Source organism: Limanda limanda, chromosome 17 (genome assembly GCF_963576545.1).
Source record: "Limanda limanda chromosome 17, fLimLim1.1, whole genome shotgun sequence".
Classification (NCBI taxonomy): Eukaryota; Metazoa; Chordata; class Actinopteri; order Pleuronectiformes; family Pleuronectidae; genus Limanda; species Limanda limanda.
In genome coordinates, this window is record NC_083652.1 from 23,784,573 (window position 1) to 23,808,886 (window position 24,314).

General features: G+C 43.6%; 1 protein-coding gene across 1 annotated transcript in view; it reads left to right on the top strand.

Annotated features, from left to right (window-relative positions):
• Positions 1–868: 868 nt before the first annotated feature.
• The window catches only part of LOC133023161 (potassium channel subfamily T member 2), a 46,168-nt gene continuing 22,722 nt past the window's right edge, over positions 869–24,314 (top strand). Inside the window, 9 exon segments of the mRNA XM_061090125.1 lie at positions 869–957; positions 11,728–11,807; positions 12,870–12,972; positions 15,440–15,488; positions 15,903–15,962; positions 16,552–16,626; positions 16,859–16,942; positions 17,584–17,678; positions 18,932–19,112. Coding sequence (XP_060946108.1) covers positions 869–957; positions 11,728–11,807; positions 12,870–12,972; positions 15,440–15,488; positions 15,903–15,962; positions 16,552–16,626; positions 16,859–16,942; positions 17,584–17,678; positions 18,932–19,112 — 816 coding nt within the window.

Genomic DNA, 24,314 nt, shown 5'->3' on the forward strand with positions numbered 1-24,314 from the left:
CATCTTCAGCTTGAGTGTTTATATTATATTTAGCATATATATCCATGCTCAGTGAGAGGAGAACAGCACTCAAGAGATCAGTTCCACAGCCGTGCAAAATCCTGTTAAGTGTTTGGAAATACTTGCACTAAATAAATCGGATGTTTCCTCATAGCCTGAATATTTCAGAAAGCCAATTAACAGCATTAACACAGAGCGTGCTTCTTTTGAACTGGATCCAGACAGAATCTAATGAGGAACCAGATCTGTGCGCAGTAATAATAATAATTATAGATGCGCTCCACAGAAGTGTGGTCACGTGTGTATCTGTGACAGTTTTTTATTGCCATTCAGCAGAGAACAGTATCCAGCTCATGGCGCAGCTTGGAAGATGATGATGATGATGATGGAGAACATCTATTGTTCTTTCTTATTGTCATTTTTTTTTATTTGTTTTTGCTGAAATGAAAAGTGCCTGGTTCCTCCAGGGCTGGTTCCCCAGGAGGTGCGTCCATGCGGAGCTCGCCCCGGGAGGAGGATGCTGCTGGTGATGAAGAGGAGGGAGACAACCAGTTGCTCTCAGGCTGTCACAGGGAAAGTGCAGCCCCCCCTCCCCCCCTCCTGCACACCGACGGATGAGCATCCTCGACCTGTTGCCTCGGCTGGAGGAGAAAAGTAGAAGAGTTGATTCTCTCTCTGTCCGGGAAGGAGATCTACCACGACACCATGAGATCTACCGATGCGTTCTTTATTCCTCCACGGTTTGAATAGCAGAAGGGAGAAGAGCGGAGTTGGGTTTTGGGGGTTCGTCAACCTCCTGGGTTTGGAGGTGCGGTTTGCGTTCATTTCCGTCTGTGTCTGCGGGCTCTGAGGAGGAGGAAGGAGGACCATGGTGGAGCTGGAGAAGGAGGTGCTCCCGCTGCCTCCTCGGTACCGGTTCCGAGACCTGTTGCTCGGGGACTGGCAGACCGACGACAGGTAAGGATGCACCGGTTACGCACGGAGCTCCGCATCTGTTGCGCATCTGTTGCGGTTCATGAGAAGAAGAAGAAGAATCAGAAGAAGAAGGGTCACTCGTTTGTTTTTGAGTTCGCATTGTCTCTTCTCTGTCATGTCTTGGTGGAGTCAGGCGTCATGTGCGTTGAGATATGTGTCCACCAGTTGTGCGTGTGTTCAGGAAGCTGCAGCAGGTTCACTCCTTCTTCATATGTGCGTAGAGGCGACCAATGCAAAACTATCACACCAAAAGCAAGAGTGCAATTAAACCATACGAAGAGAAACATACTCCAAAGAGATGTGCTGACTCAATATTGATTCAAACTTTAGTTTTTTACTCACACTCTTTCATTTGAAACCTGTGGTGTAACACTCTTACATTTGAAACCTCTGGTGTAAGTAACACTCTTATATTTGAAACCAGGAAGGAAATGGAGCAGGCCATGTATGTCACCATATCTATGTTGCTCCTTGTGTCATAACTCCTGAGGTTTACGGTGAACCATCTGCCACCTGCACATGCAATTTCCAGTGGGCGCTTTCAGTGACTGGCAATTAACCTTTGCTTACACTCCATTTGAAGGGCTGCAGAGAGCTGACATGCCATAGGATATGCATTGCTTAATTTGACCATTCCATCAATCGGAACCTTAACCCTCATTTCACGCCTGGCGTCTCCTGTTGCTGGGTGGAAATGAGGACCAAAAACATGCTTGTGGTTGAGTGGGTGTTGTGAGCAGCCAGATAATTGGGGAAACTTGCTGCTGAATGCACAGAGGAGACGACCAATCCAGGTCCACTGACAGGATTCATAACAGAACCGTCTGCTGCTAAGTTGCACATGACACAGTGGCCTAGTCTCTGAATTCTGCTCATCATGTTGAAACTGTCTACGCAGAAGCAGACACTTCTCTCTTCACCGTGCATCTATCACAGGAACTTGTTTTGCAGAACCGAAGCCTTGAAAAGGGCACGCTCGGCCTGGCTCTGCTCCTCTGGCCGTCTTTCATTCCTATCGCCTGAGGACTGATGTTTCCAGACCAGTGTGCAGGATGATCTCAGTCACCTGTTTACAAAGGTAGCAGCAATGGTGGGGGGGGGGGGGGGATGTGGAGTCCTGCTCTTTTTCCTGGAAGCCCATCAATAAAGGGACGTTTTATAGTCCTCATCCTCTAAAGAAAAAGAAGCCGACCGCACAGCGGATGACTTCACCGAATGGATGTCGCAGAAATAAAAATGAGGTGATTCCACCGGCAGCGAGGTTGGTTTGGAGGCTGCAGAGGCATCTGTAAAGGAGTGTGTGTGTCACTGTAATTACACTAAACACATGGTGTGCATGAGTGTATTCAGGAGTGTGGTGTCGCAGGAGGTTCAAGTCTAACTCGTTCATTTATTTTGACTCTTTCATCATTGGAGTGTATTGGAGAAAACCAGTTCCTTTTACCTAATCTGTGTGAAAACATGCTTTTATTTGCAAATGTCTAGAAAACTTGTGAGAGCGAGTGCGACTCTCAGACGGTCGAGATGTTGGTCTCGTTGCCCATGAGGGTGGCAATAACATGAACCCATTAGAAGGAACGTGAGAGGCTTAATTGATCGTGCATGACCGAAAGCTTAATTATGGCTAAATCACGTCGAGTTTGTTATGGTCCATTAATAGGAAAAGCCTTTGACTTAACACCCCCCTCTCTTTCCAGGGGCACGTGCTCCAGTGGATCACAGATAGCTCCGTAGTACGGCCACGTCTCAGAGCAAACACACAACCACACATCAGAGTTGTCAACATGTGTATATACGCACAACTTATCTCCCTGACACATGCACTCATGGAAACACACATCACTGAATTTCTTCTGACATCTTCTGCTGGCCGCCTTCCTCTTCCTCTGGGGCGAATGTATCTTCACTTTTCAGATGCGTAGGTTGCCCTGGCCCCTCATGAATACTTTATACTTTTATTTAACACCTCTCTTTATCTTTAAACAAGATTTGGCAAAAACATAAAGACAAAATCTGCATGTATTACACACATTAGATTTTGCGTTAGACCTTCTCTCCACATACAGATTTTCCTTGGCAGCTTGCTGCTAAAAGTTCGGCTACAACAGCCAATTATGGTTATCTGTGTGGTTCAAGGTGGTGTCTGGTAATTGATCACTAAGTGTTTTGCCGTTACAGAAATGTGTCACGGACAAAGAGGCAGGGGAATTTGAATGCCACTGTTCTGATTACCCTAACACCAGTTATATTTTCTGGCAGTGAGTCAGAGGCTCCTGTTTTCAGGAAATGCCAGATGACTTAACAATTAAATACAGACTGGCGATAAGGAGTTTACCAGTCAAAGGGGCCATCTGGTTCTTCCCTTAAAACAACTCGATATCAAATTTAAAAATTTAGGCTTATTGTTGATGCACAAACAGTTATGTTAAATAAGTTATTCTTTGGCTTTTGCCCAAATACTACTATTTTCCTACCCCCAGCACTTTTCATTACCTCTGCCAAGGAGGTTATGTTTTCACCTCTGTCAATTTATATGTTGGTTTATTTGTGAGCAAGATTACTAAGAAACTATGGAAGGATGTTGAATGTGTTAGGAAAGAATCTGGATCAGGGCTTTCTGGATTTTTTTCATTGAAAGAATCATTGATTTTTAGAGAATAATTCATTGATCTTAGAAAAATCTGGCATTTTTTAAGGGGACTGATATTTCTGAGTGTGTGCAATTAGGTGCAGTTCAAAATATGCTTGTATTATACATTTTGATAATACCAAGATAGTTGGCTTATTTCACGGCAGTTACAGTGTTCCAAAAATATACTGTTCCTCTCAAAATTGCTAGAATGTTCTCAGTGTGTCTAATTATGCTGCACACAATAGACAGTCTCAGTGGGGGTTCTCCTCAGAGTCCAGGATTACCATACAAAAGACGCCCTTTTGTCATTTTAAACAGTCTCTTATTGGCTGTCGCCTCCTCATCTCCCCGAAATCAATCTCTGTCTCCTTCCTCCCTGTGCTCCTGCTTCCATCGCCTCCTTTTTAATTCTTCCAGCCAAGCCTTTATCTGGTGAAGCCAATGTGGAGCATGATCCATCAATACTGTCAATAATCTGGCTAATTTTGTGCTTCGACTTCCCTGAAGAAGGTGGTTGTTGTTGAATCCTTTAGTGAGACAATACATTTCTCTCATAGGATTTATATCAGCCTAGAAAAACTGATGGGGTTCCCTGTCAAGAGTTGTAGGACTGTGGGTGTGTGATGCATAAAGGGATAAAGGGAGGTTATTAACAATATACAGATGTGACTTGTGTGATGTGAGGAGTCACTCTGTGAGAAGGTGACTGTATCAGATTAGTCGCTGGGTGAGATAGATGGGGGGATAAGGGAGCAGGCAGACCTCATAACTTCCCTCATTACGGTTTTGCAGGTTCTCACAGCAAAATTAATTAGTGGGGGGGCTCTGCATCAGTGTAGAACGGGGTAGGATAATAAAACAAAAGAATCAGGCCCCATGAACGTCCCTATTCATTAGAAAAAACTTCCTAAAAATGACATAAACAACATGCTGATTAATATTGGCTCTTCCCTTTGGTCGCAGAGTCAGACTTTATCAGATTTGTGTTCCTCGCACTCCAGCGACCTCTGCGTCCTGAGGCAAAGTGTGGATAACCTCTAATATCTACGTTCAATAAAAGATACAGACACACGCTAGATATATAGACTGTATATAGAAGCTAAATCCTTGATTCATTGTGGTCTTTGATAACAGCAGCAGTCGCCCGAGGCTGTGGAGAGCAGGGTGTGTCTCCACAGACCAGACACACGCAGGTTTTTGGAGATTTTTCACCACCACTGGTCTTTGATAGGAAACCGAATTCCCTGACCTGCTTTTCTGTGAGAGCAGCGCTGCCAACACTTACGAGCCTTCCTGCTGTGGACACTAACACAGCCATCGGCGGACTAGCATGTGTCTGAGCACTTTTCCGGCTCTCGCAGAGTTATGATGTTGCGGCATCAAGACCGGGGGCAGGGAGCTGCTGAGCCACACAGAATGGTCCACTGATTGGTTCTTGGTACTGATATTCCAAAACTGAGTTAGCTTAATGGCTGCTACACACTAGAGCAGGGGTGGACAAACATTTTGACTCGCGGGTCACAATTGGTTCTAAAATTTGACCGAGGGGCGGGGCCAGGAACAGATGGATGGAGTGTTTTTGTGAACTAATATAAATGACATGGAAAAATCATTACATGAAAGGATTTGGCCTTTACCAAGTAGCAAAACCCGCCTTCAGAGAAAGGCTTGCTAGCCTTTGCTATTTCGAATGCCCCCCAAAAAACATGCCTTGGTAGATGACTCTTTAATCGCAGTTTGTCTGTGAAAAAAAATGTTGCTGAGTCTGTAAATTAGTCGCCAACCTCTGAGCTGCAGCCACCCGTTCTTGCGTTGACTGCTTGCTAGCGTAGTTAGCATGCTTCGTAGCAAAGTGACGGCTGATGTTGTACTCCATGAAAACTGCGACAGTTTCTCGTCATATCAGGCAAACAGCCTTCGATTGGACTTCAGTGAAAAAGTATTTTGTTGTCGACTCCGTGTTAAACACTCGGCTCATTGTCCACTTTCCGTTTCCTTGATCCTCTCATTTTACAGAAGGGCTCACAGGGCAAAGGGGAAAAGTGAAGGGAGATCATGTGCCCTTTCGAGACCGATACACCACACTCCCGGGCAAATTTAATTTAGCTGACACTTTTATCCAAAGCGACTTACGATAAGTGCATTCAACCCCGAGGGTTCAAACCCAGAACAACAAGAATCAAGAAAGTATGATTTCTTAAAAAATAAGGCAAAACTACAAAGTGCTATTAGTACGTGCCATTTAAGTGCTACTAAATTGTTAGTTTAAAGAAAAATAATAATAATAATAATTTTTTTTTTTTAATTTAAATTTTTTTTTTTTTTTAATTATTTGGAAAAGTTCGGCGGGCCGGATTAAAAAGCCCAACGGGCCGTACCTTGCCCATGTCTGCACTAGAGGATAATCAGACTGATTTTAGACCTAAATTACCCCCCTTCCGACAAAGTCTCGGGAATCACCACTGTGAAATCTTGAAAGTGTGCAGTCTGACATTCTGGCCAAATGGTCAAGTGTGTGTGTTCTGAAGATTATAAGAATAAAAATTGGATGAATCTGTCATTTTCTGGGGTCTCCCATGTTTTAAAAAAAAAAAAATCTGTGAAGAGTTGGAAGTCCTCTAGTGTGCAGCCGCCCTTAATACAACACAGGAGTTGTCTTTCAAATCCACGCAGCCCCCCGGTGACACCAAGGAGAGGCAATAAAGATGATTCCTCTCATGTTTCACTCTGCAGCTCATGTCGGTCTCCAAGCTGGGATTTGAAGACGGCTTTGAAACTGACTGATATCTCTTATATGTCTGCATCCGAGGCTAATGTCATCAAAAGGGACGGGGATATTGGATGTCATTGGATGGCGTTTAATAGAAACCAATCCGAGTCACATTAGGTTTCATGGCAGGAGGGATGAATGGGTGGTTTCGAAGTGTTTTAAAATCAGCGTTGTGTTTTGAGAGTGGTGCCGAAGGAACCGCTGGGGTCCGTTCCTTCTTCAGGGAAAACAAAAGAAGGGGGAACCGCGTGAACGTGTCAACACATCGGTAGAGAATGATGATTTCAGGAAAGGATGAGGCAAGGCCGGCTACGTGAGGGAGCAGGAGTGGGGAGGAACGGCTGGAGCACTTCCACTGGTGATGAACGGAAAGTTCTACTCCATGGGAACCCAGAGGTAGTCCAGGAAATGTCTCTGTATAAAAGCCGCAGTGCACGTTTACTCGCTGTCATTATCCTGCGGGATGCATGACATATTTCTTGAAGGTAATGACTGTCATGTTCCTGCGGCACTTACAGATGGAGGCGGTTGTTGTATCCGACAGACCCGGAGCCTTGATGTAGACTGGTCAGCTTTCTCCTCTGGTTCTAGACGGATCGAGCAGAGAAAGAGAATCTGTTACAGGTCGTCATTAAGTAGTTATGAGAGGAAAGGACGTGCTTGTTTCACTGCAGTGATTAAGTCGGTTTTGATGAGCGCTGTTGGAAGTGGAGACTTTCATCTGACACTTCAGCCGACGTGAAGCTGTGCTCTGTCCACCGCGGACGGAGGAGCGGGTTAGCGGGGGCTATGCACAGACCTTCTCTTTTTTTCATTCCATTTTCTTTCATTTATTCTTTAGCATTTTCCATCAACACTCTCCAACGGTCGTGAATTATCTGGGTCAGGGACAGGCTGTCCTCTCCACTGTTGGCTGAATGAAGAACACCGTGGGTTCCTGAAGATGCTCCAGCAGACCCATGGTGCTGCACAATCTATTGTCCCTCTTATTACCTTCAATGTCCCCTTGGCCTCATTTGTACCTTTTTTATGTATTATTACTGTTTGCCTCTGTCTGCCTTTTACCAGTCTTTTATTTGTGCCCTATTTTCACGGAGGATTTCCCATTTGCCGATTCACCAGCGTGCTGAGTAATAAACTTCAAACTGGCGTGTGGCCAACAGCAATTTTCCATAAAGTCTTCAGAAGCAGCAAATTTCTTTCAATCGATGAGAGCAGCTGCTTTAAAAACAACATTTCCACTGGTCCGCTGATGTCTGTCTGAATCTGTGTCAATGCTAATGATCATAAACAGCATTTGCACATCTTCCATGTGCAAAATCAATAAATATTTACATCTTACAAAACACATCACACTATGTTTGAATATCCGTTATGGATTTATTTCTTTTACAAAACCATTTCCCCGGTATATTCGCTTCCTTCCTGTTATTTAAAGCGAATAAATCGTTCTAGACTTTCCCCCCCTCTTGTAACCGAATGCTTCCTGCTTTCTTTTCACCTTTATGAATATAATATTTCTGAGTTTATGAATATAATATTTCTGAGTTGTGTACAGACGACACCAGTGCTGCTCACACAGAGATCGGGGTTTCTTTAGTCTCATCCACTGTGTCATTAGACGGCCAGTGCTGTGTCATTATGGGTGGAAGCAGCAGGAGAACAAGGTTCATCTCTCTCTCTCTCTCTCTTTCTCTCAAAGAGCCTCCTCCGCATGCCCCCCCCCCCCTCCCTCCCTCTGTCTGTCGGTCCATCTGTCTATTAATTTGTCTGTGGGTTTTTTTCTCGTCCGCTCTGTACCTATCTCTCCGTCTCTCTCTCTCTCTTTCAGACTTCAATTCTACATGCAAATATGCGAATGCTAATTGTCTCCCCAGACTCAGGTTTGAAATATTATACACTCCCCCCCCCCCCCCCTTTCTTCACGTACTCTTATTCGCAGCTATTAAACCTGCTTGTTTTGCTTTATTAAAGCCCACGAGATGTGTCTCAGCGTCCCGGCTCCGAACGATTACTCTGATAAACGTATATATTGAATATGCAGCGGAGAGGAGAGTGAGACAGACTTCTTTGGGGCTTATTGTCGTGGTATTTCTTAAAACAATACCCTGAAGTGGTTGTTCCATAATCCAATGTTGTGCTTTTTCTCTTTGGAGGGGCCTCAGGGAGGCCTGCAATGCCCAGAGGTGACTCTATCATGTGCTTGTGTGCTTTTTGTGTTGAAATAATGCTCTTTATGAGTTTTTAATGTGTTTTTCTCCGCCCTGTCCTCCCTTTAGATTAAAGATCCGGGCTCTCAATTTATCCCACAGCTCAATTCTTTATTGGGCTATATTTCCACTTTACTTTTCATCCTCCGCTGTACGCTTGAGTGGAAAAGCTCCTACATCAGGGCCGAAATAGCCTCTGAAGCTTTCGTCCTGTCGAAGTTCTCCAAGAGGCTGAGATGAACTGAGAGATGCATGGATGGCTGGTTTCAGGAACGTTTATCACTTTAAGTGTCCTGAAGAAATAACAAACAGGCAGCGAGGATCAGACATGGAGGCACACAGATCTCGTAAGAAAGACACATTACCTTGATTGAAAGTGAACATTTAAACAGTGTTTTTTAGACGATGATGTTCTGAGCGGTGGTGGCGCTTTCCAGAAGAAGTCAACACATGAGCAAGGATCTCATCAGAGCCATAGAACTGTGGCCTAGATCAGCTGTGGGAAATCTAGAGTGGTTTATAGCTGGTTGCAAAATAGTGATGTGCCACAGATGACCAGTTATCCTATTTCCTATTTCTAATAAGTAATTGAGTCGTCTTGATTACACCATTATTGTAATAAACCGAATTATACTTGATAAGGATTTCGATGATGATTTGCAAATTAAATGTGCGTTAGAAAGGAGAGCGTGTACCTTATCTGAAGTTAACCTGTTTCTCACGGAATACAAACCTTTACAGAGCATTGATTCCTTTCACTTCATTTATTTCTTATCTTTGCGGATAAATGATTTACTGCCATTGCAGGTTTTTCCCTTTTTTTATAATGGGTAATATTTGCTTCAGAAACGGATGGGGCTCTGTACTTGTGGTGCTGCCATGGTATTGACTGTTTGATTGCTCTGTGCATAAAAGAACTCGTGCAGTCGTATGGTCGATTAGCTCTGTCGGACACACACACACAAACACACGCACACACACACACGCACACACACACACACACACACACACACACACACACACACACACACACACCGGCATGCACACATATAATTTGTCCTTACTGTTCCCTACGGTCTATGTCTGCAAATACTGCAGGGCTTCATATTTCTCCAGTAATTCATTCACGAGGCTGCAGTTACACATCCTTGAGTTTCCTTTCTTCAGCCTCTGTGCACATCTGCATGTTCCTCTGTCTCCCGTCACGTGTGTGCGTGAAGCGTTGCTGTCAGCAGGCGGCTGGGAGCGAGAGGAGCCCTCAGCGAGTCGGAGCCGGGCGCTCGGCTCCAGCGGCTGAGCACACTCGCTGCACTTGTGTTTGCTCACATCTGCTCATGTGAGAGGGAAGGGAGGCAAAAGACAACCGATCCTCTGTTGCCATAGCAACACTGAGGCCTGTTTTCCCCCCCCCCAAATGTTGCTTGGAATGTGTTGGGTGCGTTTTGAGTTTTCTCGGGTCTGACTGGTTTGTGTGTGCATGTGTGTGTGTGTGTCGTGTGGAGCACCGCGGTGTGTAGCGTCACTCTGGAACCCTGGGAAGCCCCCCCGACCGCCGCAGCCGCCACCTCCTCTTCCACTTCCTGCCGACAGGAGAAGAGACGCCAGTTGTTCTGCCTTCCTTTCATGTGTGTCTGTGTTGTGAGGAGAGCACCAGCGAGCCGGGGCCTGGCGTTTCTCATCCTCGACCTGAGTCATCCACTCCTCCTTCCGTGAGATGAAAGGAGGGCTACTGAGAACTCCCCCCCCCCCCCCCGAGGTGGTCCGACAGGAAACACAGTCCCCTCTCTGACTCTGTCTGGTTGTGTGTCTGGTTGTGTGTCTGGTTGTGTGTCTCCACCTCATTGTCGATCCTCATGAGGCCCGGTGTCAGAGAGGCGTGTGAATGACACAATAATCCTGTTGACCTGGCTGCAGGTGTGTGTTCTGGGCCTGTGTGTGTACAGTAAGTGTGTGTGTGTGTGTGTGTGTGTGTGTGTGTGTGTGTGTGTGTGTGAGTCCTTCTAACAGGAGGGTGCCAGAATGGAAAAGGAGAAAGAGCAGTAATTATGGCCTCCCATGTTCAGCAGAAACATCAGAGGGAAGTAATTTGTTGCTCTATATTTAATCAGTGGAGATAACGAGAGCGACTGCAGCTGTCGGAGCTCGTGGGCAGACCAACAGGAACGCCATTTCCTCCAAAACACATTATTCTTCCATGTGGTCGGCCACAGCATCTTATTTCCATACTTTTCAGTGTTCAAATAATCATTGTCGCCCATTCTATCTCCAATTTTCTCAACTGTACACTCTCTTTCCTCCCCTCCCCCACTCTTCCTTACCTTTATTCTTTTACCTTTTATCTCCCGTCCCCTCTTCTATCCCGTTGTAACAGGCCATAGTACACCCCCAGGCCGGACTATACCCGGGGTTAAAGTGGCCTAGGCTAGATTATACCCCGGGTGTATTATGGCCTAGGCCAATTAATACCCCGGGGTATAATTTGGCCTGGGCCATTTCTAACCCCTGAGGCCATATTATACCCCCATGATATCAGTAGTGTTGAATGATATACACAAAAATTACTTAATTTTTCAAAATTTTTTTGGTGTTTCAGATTTGCCAGGTAAATTAAGAGAGAAAGCTAACTAACTTATGGCCATATTTAACTCCTTTCCTTCCCTTCTCAGGCCCAGGGTGGTGTGTCTACAACTGCACAATAGTCTAGCTTGCAGTACTTAAATTGTGGATACAATTAGTCTCTGAGATACATACAGATCTCCTAGTATATGCCTACAGCTGAATTCCAATTAATGCAGTGTAAATTATCATTAAAATACAAGAGAATATCAAGCCTAGATTTTGAAGATTCAAATGCTTTGATTGCACAATACAACTCTTATGCCTACCTGACCTTAGAGCTAAATCAACCACATATCCACCGTGTATAGTTTTACCTTGAACAGTTTATCCCCGGGGTATATTCTGGCCCGGGCAAAAGTATACCCAGGTTTAATTTGGGCGGGGGTTAATTTGGCCTGTTACACCGTGACTCGCCTCCATAAAGGAAGTATTTTTATGGAGGCCTATTTTGTCCCTTCATTATCCCAATCGGTCTCTCTCTCTCTCTCACTGCCCATCTCTCCGTCCCTCTCTCTCTTTAGGGTGCAGGTAGAGTTCTATGTGAATGAGAACACTTTCAAGGAGCGCCTCAAGCTGTTCTTCATCAAAAACCAAAGATCCAGTGAGTTGCTTGTGTTTGGGATCACGTCTTCTCTGTCTGTAACTGCTCGGGTGAATCCCCCCCGTCCGCTGTCTGTTCTGTTTCCACATGAGTTGTTCTTATGTTATTTTTTCTCTATGGCGGAGATGTGTTTCATTGTGTTTGATGTTCCTGTCTCTGTTGCTCTGCATTTCATCACCAGTTGTTCAACTTTCTCCGCTCACTGTTGTACATGTCTGCGTAGTGACTCTGGTTTTCTGTGGACTGACTTATTCTACTCACATTTTATTCCAATTGAAATATTTATTCTCCTGCATAATTAAAATCAATTGAAAAGAGTCATTCATAAAACGTTAACTCAGAATAGATTGAGGTTTAAATGTCAGGTTTATTTTGTGCTCATCCTTTTTTTTAAATTAAGAATCTAATCACTGTAATATTGATATAACCTGAGGTGTGAGGGATGCAAGATTAACGTTCAGCAGGCAAGATGAAATACTGAATAATTTTTTATTACAATAAACCAGCTATTGCTTTATGTAAAAGATGGAACAGGTCGTGTTTTGGTGAACAATGTGCTTTTTATTGTTTGTGGTGATAAATGGCTTATGAGCTGCTGTTGTTTCTCTATGCAGGGAGATGCTGTGTGTTCACTGTGTGTGTTGTGTCTTCTGTTACTTTGTTTTTTATTACTATATTATCCCGCCTATAGTGTATTCATATTTATATATATTTATATTTTTATCCTGCTCATAGTGTATTCATAGTCCTTATATCTTACAATTCCTGTTAATACTGTAATATTCCATATATATTTCTACTGTACAGATCTTATATATTACATTTTCACTTTAATATGCACGATACTCTGCACTTTTACTGCCTTTTTCTTGAACTTCTGGTCAGACGCTAAATTGCATTTCGTTGCATATGTACTTGTGCAATGACAATAAAGTTGAATCTAATCTAATAGTGTTTGTGCCTCAGAGCTTTAAACTTCATAAAGAGCTTGATATCGTTTTTTGATGAATTCCACAACCGATGTGTATTTCCTCTCATCTTTTATCTTTTCTCTCATTGCAGGTCTGCGGGTGCGAATGTTTAACTTTGCTCTGAAAGTGCTGAGCTGCCTCCTCTACATCGTCAGAGTCCTGCTGGACAATCCGCAGCAGGAGAGACAGGACTGGTGAGAGAATCGTGTGATTGATGAGGTGAAACTCGGCTCCGGTGAATGTGCCGAGGCCTGATAGCAGGAAGGAGTGCGCCAGGTCGATGGATGAGATAACACTGTGTGTAGTGTATCCTGTAATAAGGGATGGATGTGAGATTATGGAGGAAGGTGGAGATGCAAACCGAGGGTCAGTCACGTTGTTAGTCATTTTTGTGTCTTTGTTTTTTTTGTTTATCTCCTGCAGCTTGAGCAGAGTCAACTGCACCAAACCAAACGCTTCCTCTCATGCCTGGAGTGAGTTCGACTGGTAAGTGTCTCTAACGAGGAGGGATGGCTTCGGCCTGCAGAGGGACCATAAAAAACCACGCACCCTGGGGGGGGGGGCGGGCATCTCCAACACCGGTCCACCGGTCGGAAATGTTGTGTAACCCAATCAATGCAACTTCACTTAACTGATGCAATTCACCGAGCTGATATCGAGCATTACAGACGCACATTCATTCGTCACAATCTGGATCCATGGACTAGCTGTCAACATAATACATACGTAGTGCCTGAGCGGCCTAATCAACAAGGATCTAGTGGAGATAAAGTATGTAATATACAGCAGCAGGGGGGGGGGGACCAGGAAGTGCAGATGGACTCCGGGCTACGCCATGTCTCCTGCTCAGGGACCTATTGATCTGATTGGTGGCTGGTGACACTGGCTAAGCTCCGGCTCCGGATGAATAAGGAGGCTGACAGAGTGAGATCAGTGGAGGGGGGGGGGGCGCCTCCTGCTCCCGGCAGCAGCAGACTCACTGCAGCCGAGGAGCCAGGAGCCCCAGGGGGTCTTTGGGAAAAAATAAATAAATAAAAAGCCTTTCTCTCACAATATGGCTGTAAATTTCCAGTTTGACTGCGTGATCACTTCTCGAGCCTTTTGGTCGTGGCCCCCCCGAGTGTTGTTGCGTTGGGCAGAGAAGGATTTCAATATCTTATTTTTTTATTTATTTATTTATTTTTTTAATATTCTTATTGGTTTTTAACCGTTTTATAGTACAAAACAAAACAGACAACAAAACAAACAAAACATAAAAAAAGTCCCACCCCAAACTATATATATATATATATTAGAGCTGTCAAACGATTAAAATATTTAATCGCGATTAATCGCATTGATGTCATAGTTAACTCGCAATTAATCGCAATTAATCGCAAATTTGTATCTATTCTGAATGTTCCTTCATTTATTATTTTTCCATAATTTTACTTTCGTTTTAATGCTCTTATCAACATAGAAAAGTGGATTGGCTTGCTTTATGCAAATGTTTCATTTTATTGAAAAACAACATTGCCAAACAGGGCGGTACAAAATAAAATTATAAAGTTCACATTTCAGGTAAACAAGGACTCAGCCTATAGTGCAATTAAAACCATGGCTTAATATTTTCTTTTTTTCAAGTTTGCTGTGAACATAGCAGTCAGGTCTCTTATTTCAGAAACAATGAACCATAACAGTTAGGTTATTAATAAAAGGTAAGCCTACTACTTCTTTGCTTTAAGCTAGCTACTCAAACAGACAAGCAACAAAATAACAAACAAAATAAATACACAGGCAAGTGTTGGCCTACTTTGAAATAAATTAAACACAGAACTTTGTAGGGCTATTTGAGTCCTCCCCATATTTGTGGGAAATGTATGAAATAAGAAGTACCCTATTTTTAAATAAATAAAAACATATAGCTGTAGCCTAATAGTGTAACGGACTAGGTTAATGTTTATGTTTGGTTTTGACGTATGTTCAGTAAAACACTGTGTTGAAGGAGCGTTCTGATGTCTGAGGGTCAGTGAAGGGGTCGGGGTGGGACATGTGACTGTTCGGACCAATAGGATGGGGGGATCGGGGATCAATGAGGAAGTGAAGTGTTGTTGATGTGTTCAAGTGACGGAGTAAGAGCGAGAGCTGCACATGTTCGTGAAGAGGAAAATAAAAGCTACTAAACCACAAAGAAGTTCCGTGTCCTGTGAAGCGGTGACGCTACAATAGCTTAAAAATATATATTTTAGTTGGCGAAATATAAAAACAAAAAGCGAGAGCAGGTCAGACTGGAGGCGAACACAGATACTGAAGCTGCAGCTCTGCTTTAACTCGAGTTAAAAAAATTGACGGCGTTAAAATGGGTTTGCGTTAACGCCGTTAATAACGCGTTAAACTGACATCACTAATATATATATATACATACATACACATATACATCCATGTATACACAAACATACATACATAAACAATCAGCAGGATGACAGGAGACAGGCAAGGGAATAGCGTGTATAAAATAAAAAGAATGAAACAAAATAAAATTAAATAAAAAGGCAGTCAGGCCTCCCCTTCCAGAAAAAGATGATGAGTTATGGTTTCAATATCTTGTCGAATTTCTTTTCATTAAATTGTGTCTTTCTTTGCCACATCTCTCTCCTCTCTTCCTCTCCCTTCGCTCCGCAGGAAGCTGATCATCTGGGTGGACCGGCCGCTGCCGCTGTGGGCGCTGCAGGTCAGAGGGGTCAGAGGGGTCAGAGGGGTCAGAGGGGTCAGAGGGGTCAGAGGGGTCAGATCACTCCTGTGGAAACAAGGCCTCAGTCTGTTTACACTCATTTCTGCATGAATCTACATGAATGCTTACACGGGTGCATGCGCATTTCCTTTTTATTGGTTTTTATGGACAATGAATTCGCACCCGTGTGTGTGTGCACAGTCACACACCCGTGTGTGTGTGCACAGTCACACACCCGCTTGTCTCTCGCTTCACCTGCTCCCTCACCAGCACGCCGACTGGCTCCACCCACGCTCTCCTCTTCCATCTCTGCGACTCCTAATTCCTCTCATGCTCTGGTCTCTGTCTGACTACTGTATCTCCCCTCTCCCTCCCTCTCTCTCACCCCCCCCTCTTTCTCCCACTTTTTTGCAGGTGTTTGTGGCTTTCATCAGTTTTTCAGAAACGATGCTGCTCGTGTATCTCAGCTACAAGGTGAGTTCTGTTCTCTCTCACGTCCAAACCAAAGTTTTGTTTCTCTACCCGTTGCCACTCTTTTTTTTGCTCGTGCATTTGGAGAGAACCCTCGGCACCGTCCTGTTCATGGTAGACTTCATGGGGGGGGGCTTTCTGTTCCTGCAGTTGGGGGGGGGGGGACCCATCAACGGGATGTCCTGTCTTTGATGTCCTGGACACTATAAGCCTATGAAGAGGTCTCTCTGCAGCCTTAGCATTTAGAGCCGACTGATTCCTGTGGACAAACCCCGGGCCTGTCCACCCACACTAGTCAGATCCAGGTCAGCCGTGTGCGGGCGGCAGACACACAAACACACAAACACACAAACACACAAACACACAAACACACAAACACACAAACACACAAACACACAAACACAACCATGGCTGACCTCTTAATTGAATGGCAAAGCCCTGCAGAAACAGCTTCTTCTCTCACAGTCTACCAGGGAGCTGTTTCACCACGTAAACTTCCCGATCTATTCCGCCGATCCATTTCCCTTCACCCGGGCCTGTTGACAATGACAATAGAGTTTCCTGACCCCTGTGTGTGGTTTTATGTTTCCAGGGCAACGTTTGGGAGCAAGTATTACGTGTCTCGTTCATTCTGGAGATGATCAGCGCCATTCCCTTCATGATCACTGTGAGTGGAAACACACGGGTCACTGAGCACCCACATTGGTTTCTGGCGCTCACTCACCACGGGGCAATCCCAGCTCCGGAATCACAGCCAGCGTGTTTGACACCCGCTGTAATGACACATAAAGACACTCACAACAGACAATCACATTCCTGAATGAAAAAATCCCATTACTGTACACAATGCAGCCTTTTTTCAAACCGATGACGCTGCTGAAGCTCTCTCCTCTCCACAGGTGATTTTGCCGTCCTTCAGAAATCTCTTCATCCCTGTGTTTCTCAACTGCTGGCTGGCAAAACACGCTTTGGAGAACATGATAGTAAGTGAAGCTTTGGCTTCCTGTCCAGCTTCTTTTCCATTACTTTCATCTCAACATTATAATATATTTTTGCTGTCATTTTTACCCTCTTGCAGCCGGGGTTCGGTAATGGCCGTGTTCCATCACATCCAGATAACTAAGCTTTACCTCCAGCTTCCTCCATCTCCTTTTATTTATTTTTTTTAACTTGTTTTTTATTTAGTTTTCAACAAAACAATATGCATTTTCAGACAGTTACTTTCTTTGTCCATTTTTCAACTGTATACAATATACATGGTATTCAAGTACAGTGTACAATGCATAGAAAGAACAACAAACATCAAACAGTGCTCACTCCAAGAGAAAAAGAGGGGGGATAAGAATAAGAATAAATGGTTGATTACATACATCATTTATTAAATTAAAAGAGGAAAGAAAAAAGAAAAAACAAGTAAAATGAAAATAAAACCAGAGGTAAAGAAATAGTAATTGTCCACTCCAGAATGTGGTATATGCTATAAATGCTTTTCAGAGAAGATGGTGTACTCCATCTCCTTTTTAATACATTTTGATATTTCATCCATTTATATTTAGTTTTTTCATGCTATTTTACTCTGAAACAATACCACGAATTAACAGTACTCGTATCTCTCTGTCCGCAGAATGATCTCCACAGGGCGATCCAGCGGACGCACTCAGCCATGTTTAACCAAGTGGTGATACTCATCAGCACGCTGGTCTGTCTCATGTTTACATGGTGAGTCTGTCCTCGTGGCCGACACTGAACTGAAGAGAGAAGAGACCTCTGCAGCTCATCCAGAATGCAGCAGCTCGACTGGTTTTTAACCAACCTAAATTCACTCGCACTACTCCGCTCCTCCGCTCCCTTCACTGGCTACCAGTGGCTGCCCGCATCCGGTTCAAAACACTAGTACTCACATACCATGCTGTAAACAGATCAGGTCCAGTTTACATCCAGGACCTGGTCAAACACTACACACCAGCACGTTCACTCCGCTCTGCTTCGGCTAAACGGCTCGTTGCTCCTTCACTGCGAGAAGAACACTCATCAAAATCACGACTGTTTGCTGTCCTAGCTCCTAAATGGTGGAATGAGCTCCCACTCGACATCCGGGCATCTGAAAGTTTACACATCTTCCGCAGAAAACTAAAAACACACCTCTTCCGACTGTACCTTGAATAAAAAAAACTAAAAAAACTTTAAAAAAAACGAACCACTTTTGAAACTAACACTTTGGTAGCACTAAAATGGCACTTACTTATAGCACTTTGTAGTTCTGCTTTATTTAGAAGAAATTGTACTGTCTTGATTCTTGTTGTTCTGGGTTTGTTCCCTCGGGGTTGATGCACTTATTGTAAGTCGCTTTGGATAAAAGCGTCAGCTAAATGAAATGTAATGTAATGTAATGTAATAATGTAATGTGATGAGGAAAGAGGAGAGCGAAAAAACAGAGGTCGGAGAGGAGGTGAAGGTTTGTCACGGTTGAGGAAAGGAGGAGAGGGAGAGATGGGCGAGCAGTGGTGTGCTACACGCAGGAGTAAATGAGACAAGGGAATTTTTTGTTAAAAAGGCTCCTGGAGAGACAGAGCAGAAGCGGTGACTGCGAGAGTGAGATAGTGAAATGGCGTGGACGTGTCAGCTCGCTGCAGATCTGCTGTGAAAGCCTGAGCTAATCCAGAAGATCCTCTGACCGCTCCAGGGTTGACATTTGTCCGCTGACTCATCTCTCCCTGAGAGATCAGGATAGTGCGCACAGCTTGCGCTTGCATACTTATATATACAAACACGCAATGTTCCACTAGTGCGTCCTTGCACGCCGTCCACCCCCATGTCTGCACATGAAATGTCACACATACAAGTGTGAAAGGCAGATCTCCGTGTAGAACGTCCTCCACGAGACACTTCGTCTAACGTGCAAGGAGAATCTAATTCTCGGCTCTTCTTATTCCATTTTGTTTCCTTCTCTCCCATCTCGCTGACGCCTTCAGCATCTGCGGAATCCAACACCTGGAGCGAGCGGGCAACAACCTGACCCTGTTCGACTCGCTCTACTTCTGCGTGGTCACCTTCTCCACGGTGGGCTTCGGAGATGTCACCCCTCAGATCTGGCCCTCGCAGCTCCTGGTGGTCATCATGATCTTTGTGGCGCTCATCGTGCTTCCCATTCAGGTGAGAGACAACGGTTGGAACCTTTAAATACAAGGGCAGAGAGGTAGATAATAAACACAGAGAGACTGAGTGAAAGGCCTGCGAAGAATAAGATATGACAACACAATAGAAAGCTTGTGAGGGGAGTTTTAAAGAAAGGATGCTTTAATGAGACAAGGATCCCTGAAGACCTCCAGAGTCCGACTTTATTTTCAGTGTAATGAAGAAACCAACTCTGCTTAGTCCAGATTGTTCCTCCAGTTCATGTGGAGGTAGGAAAATCCAAGTTAGACTCTGAAGCCATCAAAGTGATTATCCATCCATTCTCTTTAGGGCTTATACTTAGACTTTAGCACCAAAACTAGCAGGTATATGTGTTTTTTAAACACCGTTAAACCTGCCAGAAAATTGCGGTCGATTTCCTATCCCATTGCCAGTAGAGTTTACCTTTTCCTTTTTCCCCTGGTGGGTCATACTGTCGTGGCAATTTCCACAATCCCACTACCAACGAAGAAACGAGTCTCAAAAACTCTTACAGTATCGTCACCTTTAGTGCTCGAGCATGGTGCATACCACAGGGTTGAGTTGTAATATGCACCCAGATAGAAAACAGTTCAGTTCTTGTATACATACAGGCTAACCCCTCCCACTCTGGAGGGGTTTGTTAAACAGGAAAAGGTTGAGATCCTTTGATCACATGAATACAACGATGCCTAGTTAAAGCAATCAGGCCAATATACATTCAGTGTCTACAGGAAGAGCAGCAGGATCCAAGAGAACAGTCAGACGAATATGTAGAGATTAAATTATGATCAATCAAAAGGGAAATAAACATTTTATTATGTCAACTGTTATATTTCCTTTACAATACTCAACGTCGCAAATCCACCGACAACTGTGGCGCTCTGTCACTTCGCTGTCCGGTCAAATGTAATATATCAAAAAGGAGATGATTAAAACTGGTGCAGATTAATTTGACCTGGGACCGAATGAAGACAAAAGCCAGATGTTAGTGGGTCTTAGTGGGTTTTTACATCAGTGGATAAGGGGCCATACAGAGACAGTCAATCACATTCTGCATGTCTTGGACTGTGGGAGGACGCCAGAGGAACTGGAGAGAACCCACAACAACACGGGGAGAACATGCAAACTCCAAACAGAAAGACTACTGCATACCAACGTACCTTCAAAGTAATCAGTAAATTCTTAAAACCTAAATATAAATGTTCAGTGTGTGCAGCCCACAGAGCACAATTTGCTCTCTTTGTCTGAGCTCACTACAGGAAAGTTCTCTCCCTCAGACTCATCATTCTTGCTTTCCCCACTTTGCACAATAATGTGATGACTCACAGCATCCTACATAGATCTTCAGAAGTAGTTTAATTTAGAGAGACCAGTGTCCTCCTTTACCCGCTCACTTCCCCAGGCCTCCTCTCCTGTCGTTTAGCTGCTCCACAGAGGGAAACGCGTGATGGAGAACAACAACACAAGCGTGTTTCTACAGGAACGGCTCAAATAAAAACACAGAGACAAACGTATCAACTCCCATTTATCCTCATGGTTGTTTCTTATATTTGTGTAAAGCTTTTATCCCTCAGGTGACACTGGCGTACCTGCCTGTCTCCTATAAGATGTTAAAAGTGCTTATATAATGAATTTGAACTTGGCAGAGGGACACACACACACACACACACACACACGCACACACACACACACACACACACACACACACACCACTGAGCAATTCTCAAGCGATTTGGTTTACCACCAATCTTGTTTTGTTGTAAATTGTATTTCTTTTTGTGGCGTCGCTTCACTGCTTTGATGGCGCCGGCGTGAGCAGTAGGTGTGAGGCGGCGGCGTCCCAGACACACGCCTGATCAGTGAGCGATTAAACACCAGCTGTGACAGAGTGGCGGCGAAAAACCATCGCACCAACAAAAGACGTGATGGTGAAGATCCTGAGGCTGAAGTCTCACGAGTCGACTCAGAAAGAATCGACGATCTGTGACGATCACAGATAGAAACCGTGTCCCCCCCGCGCCGCCTCTCCACATCTTTCATCCCTGAATACCCCTTGACATTTAGAAATTGTCCCCCCCCCCCAACTCCCACCCTCTGTGTCTGTCTGTGTGTGTGTGTGTGTGTGTGTGTGTGTGTGTGTGTGTGTGTGTGTCCAGGCTACACAGGGGATCCACAGAGAACATCAGAACTTGGCCTCTGTCTTATTCTTTTTGTGTCTGTCGTTTCTCCACAGCACACTGCAGGAAATGTGGCCCCTAGTTTTGAACTTCCTTAAAAGGATATTGATTTAGAAATAAGACCCATTTAGATCATTCCTCCAATAAATGTTCAACCCGTTTGGAGACTTTTCCTTGAAGTAAATCACAATGCTCTAGAATAGAGGTTTAATTGCCGCAGTGTGTGCCGTGGAGATCTGGATGTACACAGATGATGTCAGAATACGTCCGTGTGTTTTCCAAGGAGCTTAGATTATCTCAATACCAAATCGATGGGATTTATCGGGGTCAAAATGACAACCAGCACAATTGAAAATGTTTTGTTTCAACTGTCTTTATTCAAGATAGTCGTTTTTCAGTTTGCGAGCAGAAATCATTGATTTGAAAGTCTGGTTGATTTGCTCTGCTTGTGCTCAGGTGTGTTGCTGCTCGGACAGATTCCCTTACAAGCCTTACAAAATCTGAAGGTGAAATCATCAAGTCAATCAAGTCCTGCTTTTGAATAAAAAAAATCTGACTTAATATAAAAATGAAAATCGGAAAGAAAAACGTTAATTAACAGTGTGTGCTTGATTCTCTGAAGTTGCATGTTTAGAAGCAGCTGTTCATTGAGGGCGGAGCTCCGTTCCACAACGATGCACCTGTCACTCAAATCAAAGGTTTTGGGGGAGGAAAAAGAAATCGAGGGGTGTTTGGATCATAGACATATATAAAGACTAGATGTTTCGTTCGATGGAGCCGGACGTCACCACATGGCGGCCATCTTGCTGGGGGCAGCCCGCTCACCCATAACATTGTGTTGGTCGTGGTAAATAACCATAACTTGCTCAATTTTCAACCGATTTTTAAAAGGTCTGGTTTGTTATAAACGTCAGAGATGTAGTTATGACACTGCATACTTATGAATAATTATGTTATTTTCTAAACAAATTTAATAATTTATGAAGTGTCATAACTACATCTCTGACGTTTATAACAAACCAAATCGTTTAAAAATTGAGTAAGTTATGGTTATTTACCACTACCAACACAATGTTATGGGTGAGCGAGCTGCCCCCTAGCAAGATGGCCGCCATGTGCGGACATTCGTCTCCGTTGGCCGGCAACGCAGACGAGACATCTAGCCTTTATATATGTCTATGGTTTGGATCAACAACATTCTCAACATCACTTTATAAGAAAAGGAAAGTTTGGTAGTTTTTTATTTTTGGGAACTGCGCTTACACAAGGTAAAGTGGCATCATGAAGGTTCCTGCAAGACCAATTAAAACTATAGGAAAGACAGAATAAAAGAAAACAATCTTTAAAAACACGTTTTTGCCGTCGCCATTAATGAGGAGAGGTGCAGGGTGTTCAGAGAGGGAACAATAAATAACTCTAAATAGGTATTTTATTCACTTATCCAGGATTCAAAACTTGAATCAATAGTGGAGTGAAAATTTGATTTAAAAAATACAATCAATTAATGTTTTAATAATTTTACTGTAGTGACGGAGTTTTTCGCAAAACAGAGACTGTGGCCCCTCCCCCTCAGAGATGCTCCATCGCCCCACCTTGGTTTCATTCAATGTCTGGATCCCAAGGATGATGTAGTGTGGTCCAAAAAAACAATTGAGTGCATTGCTGTTTGACACATCTTCAGATAAAACCAAATAAATTAAAAGGCGTCAGAGATGAGGTATGCAGGTGAACAAAGTGGTACCTACAAAATCAAAGTCCAAAAATTAACCAACAGAAAAATCAATGGAACCAGGAAAGATTGCAAAAAGGATAAACTGAAAAAACATAGAAGTCACTGGGAACAGGAGGAAGACACAAGAACCATGACAACAACAAACCATGACGGGTGAAAGATGATGAACAAACCGACAAAGACAAAGGGAGGAACTGAGACTTAGATACAGAAGGGATAAGAGAACACAGGTGAAACACATGAGGAGCAGGTGCTGACTATCACAGGGGCCGGAAAAACAGAATAATAACAGGAAGTTATGTTAGAGAAACACAAGGAGTCACACTTCAAAATAAAACAGGAAATACAGAACTCAGAATGAACACAAATCCAAACACAGGGAAAACCCAGATAAAGGTCAATAGACAAAATAAGAGTCCATAATTCAAGATTCAAGATTCAAGATTTTTTATTGTCAAATGAACAGAGATAACATGAAGTCACTGTCAATGAAATGCTTGGGTCACACACTCTCTTCAAGCAATGCTCAATAATTTCAACACAAAAAAATAAAATAAAAATAGAAATAGTATAAAATAGAATAAAAAAGAATGACAATGAAATAGAATATCAAAAATTAAAATAAAAAATAAAATATATACATCTAAATACATATCTTTATAGATGAATGTTCAATTTGTGCAGTAGTGCATCAAAAGAGTCCAACAAAAGAACCCAAATAATTCAAAGTCATGGCACAGGGTCTGTCCCGAGTAGTTAATGATACTGCTACATGTAAAAAAACACACACTCATTAAGGCTTTTCTATGTGATCTCCCTCGGATGATGGGATATTGTTTCACATCCATTTAGCCTCCTCTGAAACACTGTGAAGTTCTTGTTATCTGAAGCTCATTTGTGTTTTGTTTTGTTGCTTTATTCCTTTATTGCTGCTGAAAATATGACAAACATTTGTGAGATTATTTTCCAATGTATTCCGCCGAAATTATCTGGGTAGTTTTTCAGAAATATCTCATTCTTTCTTGCATTTGTCCTCATTAAAACACATCTTGTCATCCGTCTGTTCCCCAGCACATTAGAATAGAAGGTTTTCTAAGTTTTTCTTTATTTCTCTAACCCACCTTCCTCTGTTTAAACCCTGTCCGGCCACATCCTGAACCCAACCTCCCCTTATCTTAATCCCATCTGAACACTCGTCCTAATCAAACGGAAACACGACCCGGGCGCAAGGCATTGTTGTCTTTCCATGTGCCACCTGGCTGCTCCCTGTATTTCAGCTGACTTAATCCA